We start from the raw sequence: 10,394 nt of genomic DNA, 5'->3' as shown, positions 1-10,394 counted from the left end.
TTTTTTAATTTTTTTTTTTGCAGTTCTGTTTCCCAGAATAGCCAGGATGTGTTACGTGGGTCCAGCATGCCTCAGAGCAGTGCTGTGCTTGTTAAATTTCCATTTTTAAATGTGCAGCATCACCAGCTGGATGGAGGGAGCTGTTTTCACTCACAGCCCTGGAATTCTGTGGGGGTGGGATTGGGATGGGATGGGAATGGGATTGGGATGGGTTTGGGTGGGATGGGATGGGATTGATAGGATGGGATTGATGGGGATGGGATGGGATGGATGGGATTGATGGGGATGGGATGGAATGGGATTGATAGGATGGGATGGGATGGAATGGGATGGGATTGGGATTGGGATGGGATTGATAGGATGGGATGGGATGGGATTGATGGGATGGGATTGATGGAATGGGTTGGATTGATTTGATGGGATGGGATGGGATGGGATGGGATGGGATGGGATGGGATGGAGCAGAGGGGAGGTTCTGCACCTCCTCCATGCTGTGGCTGTGGTTGGGTTGCTCTGAGCAGGGGGATTGGGGAGCAGATTTGGGTGTTTGGGATCCAACAAAAGAAAAGCTCTGGGGATGCCTGTGTTGGCTCAGGTGTGGGTGCAGCTCTCAGCAGGGTGGGAGGGCTGTGGTCCAACCTGATCCTGCTCCAGGAGGAGCTGGATGAGCAGCAAGGCTGGGCTGAATCACAGCGTCAACCTCAGGAACAGGAGGAGGTTCTGAATCCCATTAAGGGTTTTTAATGCTGGTGCTACAACCTGGATGGAGCCTGGATGGTCACACCGTGGTTTCCTGCTCTGCTGGAGCTCTCTGTGCTCCCCTCTGCCTCCGGGGCTGTGGAGAAGCCATTTCCCTGCCACGGGAATGCCCTGGGTGTTTTTAGCTCCCCTCTGGGCTCTGCTGCAGCCTCTGGGATCCCTCTGTCCTGCCTGTGCAGGCCAATCACCCAGCAACACCTTCCAGAAATATTTGCTGAGGGATTTCCTCGTGTTCTTGTGGCTGGGGAGGGCTCCTCCTGTGTGCCACCAAAAAGGAGCATGAGCTGCCTTTTCCCCCTTAACCAGTCAATATTTACTGTGCCAGGCAAGCTGTTAAAGTGCTGCTGCTGCTGCTGCTGCTCTCTTGGTTTTGGTGTTTGCTCCTCCTGCCTCGCTGGAACCCTGCCCCAGAGTCTCCCACTCTGGCAGCTCCTGTTTATGGCGCGGGGGAGTTCCCAAAGACGGGGCTGGGGGAGCCTTCCAGGACCTGCCGGGTCCTGTTTGGATCCTCTGCTCTGATGGGGGCAGTGAGGGGCTGAGCTCTGGGGCTCCTTTTGTGGGGTTCAGAGCAGGACATCCCCTCTCAGGGGCTGCTTTGTAACTCAGGCTTTGGGCAATTCCTGCTGGGCCAGAGCTGCTGGATTTTCAGGGGTTTTTGTGGTGTTTTCTGTGTGTTTTTGTGCTGTTTTTGTGGTGGTTTTTGTGGGTTTTTTTGACCTTGCTGCATCCAGAGCTTGGCAGGGGAAATCGAGCTCCATTTTCCTTTTCCAGCAGCACCTGTGAGAGTTCTGTGTCCAAACCCAAGGGGAAGGGTTAAAACCCCTCAGAACCTGAATTACCCGGAATTTGGGATGGCCCAGACAGATGTGTTAGCATGGCAACACATCTGCTCCAGCCCATCTGCCTCAAAAAGGGCTGGAGTTTGGGCAGGGGAAGGCACGGGATCATTTATTGAACCCCAAGGTGAAATCTTGAGAGGAAGCCACAGGATCATCTATTCAACCCCAAGGTGAAATCCTGCTCCCACAAAACTCCAGGAGGGAAGGGAACAAGGAGTGTTTCCAGCAGTTTTTTAAGAGTCCTGATAAACGTTGCCAGAGCCCTGTCCAAAAGGAGTTTTGGTTTGTGCCCCACTTGTGTGCAGCATTACCTGGAGCTTTGTCACTGCAAGTCCTTGCACTCTTTATTTTCAATAATTGAAATACCTAATTTCTGTATTTCTGCAATTCCTGTGATCCCCAAGAATGTTTTTTCCAGAGAGGAATTGACATTTTCTGCCCTGCCTTTCATCTCAGCGTTGCCTTTCTTTTCTCTGACAAGAGCCCTGAAGATCCTCCCTGGCAGAGATCTTCCCTGGCACAGTGTTGGATTTGTTAAAGTTGTTTGGCTGCAGCAGGAAACTTTTCTCCCCCTCTGGTAGAGAAGGCAGCCTGCTCCTAATTGCTTTCTGCAGCTTGGCCAAGTGAAATCCATCCCTGTGCCCTCGGAGCTGAAGCCAAAAAAATATCCACAATGGGAAGAGCATTGCCCTGATACCCCTTAAACCTCCCCTGGCACAGCCCCAGCTGTGGATTTCTCCCCAATATTCAAGCTAAACTTCCCCTCTTTCAGTTAGAAAGGTCCTCATCACGTTGCTCAATGGCACTTCTAATTGTGTTTGGTTTTTTCCTCCAAAAGAATTAATTGTAAACTGCCTAAAAATAAGCAGGGAAAATAAGGGGAAAGCAACTTCAGCTCCTGCATTGTCCACTGAGGGATGAGGGAAACCTTTCCAGACCCAGAGACCTCCTGAAAAGGGAGGTCTTCAGGCCTTCTCAAAAAGAGAAATAAAATAAAAAAAGGGGGAACAGCCACACATTTGAGCTGATAACCAAAAGGAGCTGTGATAAGGAGCTCCCCTCTGGAATCAAGGTTTAAAAACCTCCCTCACAGGGAAGGATTTCTCCCCAATGTCCAACCTAAACTTCCCCTCTTTCAGTTAGAAAGGTTCTCATCACATTGCTCAATGGCACTTCTAACTGTTTTTGGTTTTTTCTCCAAAAGAATTAATTGTAAAGTGCCTAAAAATAAGCCTGGAGAGACTCAAGAGGGGAAAGCAACCTCAGCTCGTGCATTGTTCACTGGGGAATGGGGGAAACCTTTCCAGACCCAGAGACCTCCTGAAGAGGCTCAAAAAGAGAAATAAAATAAAATAAAATAAAATAAAATAAAATAAAATAAAATAAAATAAAATAAAATAAAATAAAATAAAATAAAATAAAATAAAATAAACTGGAACAGCCACACATTTGCGGTGATAACTAAAAGGAGCTGTGATAAGGAGCAACCCTCTGAAATCAAGGTTTAAAAACCCTCACAGGGAAGGATTTCTCCCCAATATCCAACCTAAACTTCTCCTCAGTGCCCCTCTCAGTGGCTGGTTTGTAACTCTAGGTTTGGGCAATTCCTGCTGGATTTTCAGGGGTTTTTGTGTGGTTTTGGGGAGTTTTTGTGGTGGTTTCGTGGTGTTTTTTGTGGTGCTTTTTTGTGGTGTTTTTGTGGTGTTTTCGTGGTGTTTTTGTGGTGTTTTTTGTGGTTTTTTTGGTGGTGTTTTCGTGGTGTTTTTTGTGGTGTTTTTGTGGTGCTTTTTTGTGGTGGTATTTGTGCTTTTTTCTGGGTGTTTTTGGGGTGTTTTTGTAGTGTTTTCGGGCTGTTTTCATGGTGGTTTTGTGGTGGTGTGGTGGTTTTTGTGCTGTTTTCTGGGTGTTTTCTGGGTGTTTTTGTGGTGTTTTTTGGGGTGTTTTTGTGGTGTTTTTTGTGGTGGATTTTTTCTGGGTGTTTTCATGGTGTTTTTTGGGGTGTTTTCATGGTGTTTTTATGGTGTTTTTGTGGTGTTTTAGTGGTGTTTTTTTGTGGTGGATTTTTTCTGGGTGTTTTCGTGGTGTTTTTTGTGTTTTTTTTTGGTGGTGTTTTTGTGGTATTTTTTGACCTTGCTGCATCCAGAGCTGGTGCATCCATTGGCAGGTGAAATTGAGCACCTTTTTCCTTTTCCAGCAGGGCTAACGAGGCTGGGCTGGTAATGTGCTGCTTTATTGATGATGTTCTCCTGCTTTGGCTGGCAGAAAAGGGGGCTTAAAGCCACTTTTTCTGCGGGTTTGTGCTTCTATTTCACCCCATCCAGGCCTGGGAGTCCGGGGAAACGGGAATAGCTCTGCTCTGAGAGCAGCACACCCAGTTTGATGGGGGAACTGGGAATTGGTGCCTGAGGGATGCTGGGCTCATTTTCCAGCTCCAGGAATTTTCTGAGAGGAGAACTGTGCCTTTATAGGTGTTCAGAGTTCCTCACCTCTGTTTTCTGGGTGCTGTTGGACACCAGCCTGCGTGTTCTGCTTTGCTGAAGGCCACGACCCAGCTCCTGCAGGCTCCTTTGCCACGAAAAAGAAGATTTTTGGTGAATTTGAAGCTCCTGATTCCCCAAACCAAGAGCTTCTCCAAGTGACCAAAATGTGAATTGTTGATTTACAGAACATCCTGCTCTGGAATAGGGGAAGGGAACAGGAAAATGATGCCTTTTCCCCCTTCTGAGAGGTTTTGCTCTATGCAATCTCTATGACAGCACCTGAGCCGAGCTTTCAGAGAAGCTGAAGGAATTTATTTTTGCATCAGTATACATTCTGTACTATTTTGGGGGCTGGTGGTCCTGGAGAACAGTGCCTGGCTCTGCTGAAGGGTTTTCCATGCAAACAGCCCCCTGTGCTGCCAGCCCTGTGCTCAGGGGATTCAGTCTCATTTCCCCTCCTGACTCAGCCCTGCTGCCCACAGGGAATTCTGAGCTCCCAGAATGTGCCTGGCCTTGGCAGGGCCCTCTCAGCTCCTTCCATGTCCATTTTGGGGTATTTTGGGAACAAACCTTCCATCAGCTCCCTGTGTGTGAGAGGTTCTGCTGCTGCTCTGCAAGGCAGCCCCCCACGGATCCTTATCAAATCCCCTTTATTTGCTGATAAGTCACCCCAGCAGGGGCTGTTCCATAAAACCACATTATGGCATTTCCCTGGCAGGGAATCACCACCTTTAGGGAGCTTTTTGAGCAGAGGGATCTCTCCTGAAAGCCCCACATTGAAAGTGTGACAGCTCTGGGGAAATGGAGCTTTCCTGGGAGGGATGCTGGATTGGAAACCTTGGGAAAATGTGCAGAAAGAACTTTAGAAATGAGATAAAAGGAGGATTAAACCTGCTGACCCTTGTGCCCACATTCCTGAGCGTGCTGCCATGGGGTGTGTGCTCCTTTTGGGATTTCCTGTGCTCAGGGCATCCCTGCTGGTGTCCCCATGGTCACCCTGGGCTCAGGGTGGGTTTTGGATGCTCCTTTTGGAGCTGTCAGGCTCCAGTTCCTCCCCTCACCCCCTGTTTATTTCACCCCCAGGGTTAACTCTTGTCCTTTGTAAGATTTCTAACAGCAGGCACAGATTTTCTGTGGTTATTCAATTATCAGCATGGATGGAATTCTCTGCTGCTGGAGCTGGAGGTATGATTTTTCATCAGGGGCCATTTCTATTCAATTAGAGGATGCTCCTTCCTTGGTTTCAGTTTCCACTCAATCTTGTGGTATTAACCCCAAATTTCTTGGTTTGCCTCTATGTCCAGGCTCTTCCAAAATTCACTTTTTGTTCTGCTGATTTTAACCACTGAGAATCAGGATAACCTGTCCAAAATCAGATGAATATCAGGTTTAGCCACACAGAGCCCATTCCTTTAGCCCTGCAAACCCCAGGCAGTGGCACTGAGTTACTCTCTGTAGGAACAGGCAACAGAATCCTCAAAGCACTGGGGGCAGAAACATTTCCCTTATTTCTCCACTCATTTCCCAATTCTTATCCCTTTGAGGGTTTGCCTCAAATTCCCTATGGGAGTCACCCAATTAAAAGTTTCTTTTCATCACATTTCAGATGAGCTCTCTGCCCTCCAGTGCAATATTCCCATCAGAAAATCACCTGAATCAGCAAAACCCTCTGCTGGCTGAGCCTGCAGCTCTTTCCCCACCGTGACCTGCTTGGCCACGTTCCCATCACGGGCAGGGTTGCAGAATTTCTGCCTCGTTTTTCCACTCTTGCACTTTGTCCAGCAGTGGAGGGAGAAAGGGAGGAGAGGAGAATTAATTCCTGCTGTAATCTTACAGTCAGTCTGAGATATTCCTCAATTTCAGGATTTTCCAAACCAGCTCAGCAGCAGAGCTGTGTGCACTGAATTCAGGCACAGTTTTAAGGCTCTTTTTGGATTTTTGGATTTCCCAAACCAGCTCAGCAGCAGAGCTGTGTATGTTGAGTTCAGACATGATTTTAAGGGTTTCCTTGGATTTTCCAAGCCTGCTCAGCAGCAGAGCTCTGTGCATTGAATTCAGGCACAATTTTAAGGCTACTCTTGGATTTTCCAAACCAATTCAGCAGCAGGGCCATGTACACTGAATTCAGGCACAATTTTAAGGCTCTTTTTGGATTTCCCAAGCCTGTTCAGCAGCAGAGCTGTGTACATTGAATTTAGACATGATTTTAAGGCTTTCCTTGGATTTTCCACACCAGCTCAGCAGCAGAGCTGTGTACATTGAGTAGCAGAAGCAGCCTTAAAATTGTGCCTGAATTCAGTGAATTCAGACACAATTAGAAGGCTCTTTTTGGATTTCCCAGGCCTGCTCAGCAGCTGAGCTGCATGCACTGAATTCAGGCACAATTTTAAGGCTCCTCTTGCATTTTCCAAACCAATTCAGCAGCAGGGTCATGTACACTGAATTCAGGCACAATTTTAAGGCTTTCCTTGGATTTTTCAGACCAGCTAAGCAGAAGAGCTTTGTACATTGAGTAGCAGAAGCAGCCTTAAAATTGTGCCTGAATTCAGTGAATTCAGGTACAATTTTAAGGTTCTTTTTGGATTTCCCAAGCCTGCTCAGCAGCAGAGCTGAATACACTGAATTCAGACACAGTTTTAAGGCTTTCCTTGGATTTTTCCAACCAGTACAGCAGCAGGGCTGCATGCACTGAGTTCAGCCCCAGGGTCACAGCAATGTCACCAGTGATGTTAAAACAAGAGCTGCTGAGGATCTTTCCACTGGTTTTTGATCTCATTTTAATTAATTTTGAACGAGCCTTGTGTTAATGAAAGCGCCAACCCTGTGGCACCAAGTTTCGCAGTCTTTCATATTTGGCAAAAAGTCAGTGGTGCCAACAACCCCAAGCGTGTCAGAACCGTGGGGAGCAAAGCTCATCTAGAAAATCCAGTGTTTGCAGCAGACATCCATTGTTTTGGTGCCTCAGAGAGAAAATAACTTGACCCCAATGAAGACAAGAGTGGCACGCGCTGCTTTAGCTCACTAGAAATTTAAAAAATGAAATGCACATATTCTTTATTTTATATTAATACACTGTAACTGCTTTACAGAGTCCAGCAGATCAGTTGCATGTAAATACTACAGATGAACTTGCCAAACTGGAGCTCACAAAACTAGTGCATTTATCCCAAAGCAGAGACTAAACCCTCTAAATCCTTAAAAAAATACATTAAAGAACATACCACACACACACATATTGCACTTTTCTCCGTATGAAATTTGTACCCCATATACATCACACCAAAGTCTCTTCAAAGGAGGCTGTAGTACAAGATAATAAAGCTAATAATTACTCTAACAGTAGTGTACACAGTTCTCTAATGTTAGAACAGAAGAGATTGGAACAAAAAAGCCACTTCAAAGGAGTGGGAAGCGGTGCCCAATGGATCCTCTCTGTATGAGAAGGCTTCAGAAGCCTTTTAGTCCTAATTGGCTTAAAGGAAATTACATGAAATGTTAAATATGCTTTTGGCCGAGGGGAAGGAGTCAGTCTAAAAACTACATTAAAAAATACTGCAGCTCCCCCTGCCCAGCCCTGCAAAGCTCCAAGGAGCTCCCACTGCTTGGCACATCCTGCTAAATGAATTGCAGAGCTCCAGAACAGAATTATTTTTATCTTGTGAGTCCTGAAACGTGCAGGCTCCTGGAGCTGGATGGGGAAGGAAGTGGTTATTGTTCTGGCAGTCCCCCAGCTCGTGGAGCAGCACTGGGAGCAGCTTTCCCTGCCCAGGAGCAGATCCCACACTGCACAAGGGGTGGGGAAGGGGCAGAGCAAGGCCAGGGCTCTGTTTGCTCCTTGCTCCTGCTCTGCTCTGCCGCAGGTTCTGTCAGGCTCCCTCCCTCCAGGTGTCACTGGGTCTGTGTCACACAGATTTCCTTCTGAAGGGAAGGAAACAAACCCTTTTCTCTTTAAAGCAGCTTTCTGGCCATCTTTATCTCGTGACCCCTGCTCCTCCGGCTCTCCTTTGTGCTGCCTTGAGGATCCCTGCGCTGGCAGAGGCAGAAGCTGAGCCAGAGCAGGTTCCAGAGTTGTCTCTACCTGCCCACACAGGGACCAGGTGCCTTCTGTCACCCGTTAAACCCTTCTCCCCTTCACACAGGGTGCCTAAACCCCTCCTATGCCGTGTTTTAATGTGATCTTATTGCTGTAAACGCTGATTTTCACCTCCCTCTGCCCTGGGGATTTGCAGTATCAAAGACCAAACCTTCCAGCAAACTCTGGTGTGATCAGCACAGTTCCTCTCTCTCTCTCTCTTTGTGCTTTGATGAAGCTGCAATTGTGCTTAATGTTTGCTCAGGCAAGGGCTGGCCTGGCCCACAGCACCACCTCAGAGTCAGAGCCAAAGCCCAAAGTGGAACCTCAGCTTCCTGCAGCTCCCTGAGCCTCCCCCCTCCTGGGACTTGGATTTCATGAGTGGAAAGTTGTGGAGACACAGCTCCAGGTGGAGCTGGAGCATCCCTTGAAATGGCTGGCACATCAAGAGGCTGATGCTGAAATATTGCTGTGATACTTTCAGTGTCCTATATACACGAGCCATTCAAGCACTGAGGAAGTTAAACCTGCCCCACACGGTGGGACGTGTGCTCTGAAGGGACTTTGGCCACAGCAGGGATATAAATGGGGTATTGTCTACTTTCTTCAGAAAAAAGCATATAGGCTGATAAAGAACTGAAAAAGGCACAGCACTATCACTTCACAGGGGTGGTTTTTTTTTTTACTTTTTATAAGCTCATTGTTTGTTTTTTTTTTTATCCTTAAAGTTCTAAAACCCTAAATAATTGTCCAAATATACAAAGCTCAAGAAACCACCAGCAACACATACTGCAAATTCAAAACACAGTTTTGTTTGCTTGTTTGTTTTTAAAATGCAACCCAGGGACAGGTGGATCCTTTCCAGCGAGCAGAATTCCTCCTGAATAAGGGGGTGATTTTAAAAGCCACCCAGGTGGATTTTATTTGTTTTTTAAATGCCATTTCCTGCAGGTCTTGCTGTCTTTCATGGCTCTCTTACCTTCTGTCTCTGCTGGCTCATCCTTGATCCTCCAGAATTCCAATCCCCACCCCGAGGTCTCTCCACACAGTCCCAGGCTCCTTGTGACAAAGTCAGGTCCAGATTCCTTCAGCAGACAGTGAAGAGCTCCTTGGCAGGTTTGGGAAATCCTGTTTGGGTGCCAGCAGGAGGAAGGGGAGGCTGCCTGAGACGCTCAGGGCTGGCCACAGAGGAATTCCAGAGCAGGAGCTCAACCCAAGTGCAGCTTCCCCTGGATTCCACCTCGTGCTCCCGTTCTCCAGAGGATTTCAGTTGCCATCAGCGCAGACCCAAATCTACCCTGAATTTCTGTGAAAAACTATTGCTTTTATTGCCAAGAAGTACGAGAAGTGTGCGCTCACTCTCCTCTCTGAGTGGATGGTGGATGAATGCTGCCAAACTCCCCGGATGTTTTCAGAAGGGGCCTTTTCCTTCCTCTGAAATTCTCCTTTTTTGCCTCCTTCCACGCAGACTTGGTGGGATGAAGCTGCTGTTGAACTCCCTGTTCTCCAGCCCCTGCCACTGGGGCCAAACACCTCCTGCTTTTTTATTTTCCTTCCAGCCAGGTGGATTTTCAGTTCCCCTGTCAATCTGAGAGTCGAAAAACTTCGACGGGGTGGGTAGGAACAGGGCGAAGAAAAAAAAAAAAAAAAACAACCAAAACCCAACCAAAAATTCACATGCTTCTCCTTTTGTCCTTCCAGCGTGCCCTGGCTGCTAATTGACCAGGACATACCCACCGTGCTGGGGATCCACAGCCTCCATCATCTCACAATCAAAGAGTCCGGGCAGCTCTGGCAGGGAGTCGTAGCTGGGCTGAGGCTCTGCAGAGCTGCTCTGGCTCTCGGGCACTGCCCCGGGGCTCTGGGGGGCAGAGGGCACGGCAGGCAGCTCACAAGTCTGGTAGGGGAACGGGAGGGGCTGTGCCGGCTGTGCCTGCCCCGGGCTGGGCTCCAGCTGCACCTTGGGGAACTGCCTGAGGAAGGGCTCGAAGGGCAGCTGCCCCGAGGAGGGCTCCAGCACGGGGCTCAGGGGCTGCTGCAGGCTGAACTGGGCTGGCTGCTGGGGCTGCTGGGGCTGCTGGGGCTGCTGGGGCTGCTGGGGCTGCAGCTCCTCCGGGCAGGGCAGGGGCAGCGGGCTGGCCCGGGGGTACGAGCTCTCTGCTATCTGCATCTGGTTAAAGTAGGCCTGCAGCTGGGACTGCTTCTGCAGGAACAGCCTCTTCTGGTGCAGCCTGCAGGCAGGAC

The 10,394-nt window shown here is 48.4% G+C and overlaps 1 protein-coding gene across 2 annotated transcripts in view; it reads right to left on the bottom strand.

The window, feature by feature from the left end:
• Positions 1–7,090: 7,090 nt before the first annotated feature.
• SIK2 (salt inducible kinase 2) overlaps positions 7,091–10,394 on the bottom strand; it is a 35,866-nt gene continuing 32,562 nt past the window's right edge. For both annotated transcript variants that reach the window (XM_059488378.1, XM_059488379.1), the window contains exon 15: positions 7,091–10,381. In XM_059488378.1, coding sequence (XP_059344361.1) covers positions 9,865–10,381 — 517 coding nt within the window. In that variant the 3' untranslated portion in view covers positions 7,091–9,864. The remainder of the gene's footprint in view (positions 10,382–10,394) is intronic.

The sequence above is a fragment of the Ammospiza nelsoni genome, chromosome 24 (genome assembly GCF_027579445.1).
Source record: "Ammospiza nelsoni isolate bAmmNel1 chromosome 24, bAmmNel1.pri, whole genome shotgun sequence".
Lineage (NCBI taxonomy): Eukaryota > Metazoa > Chordata > Aves > Passeriformes > Passerellidae > Ammospiza > Ammospiza nelsoni.
Note: the sequence above shows the minus strand (reverse complement) of the source record. Positions and strands in the feature narration are given on the sequence as shown.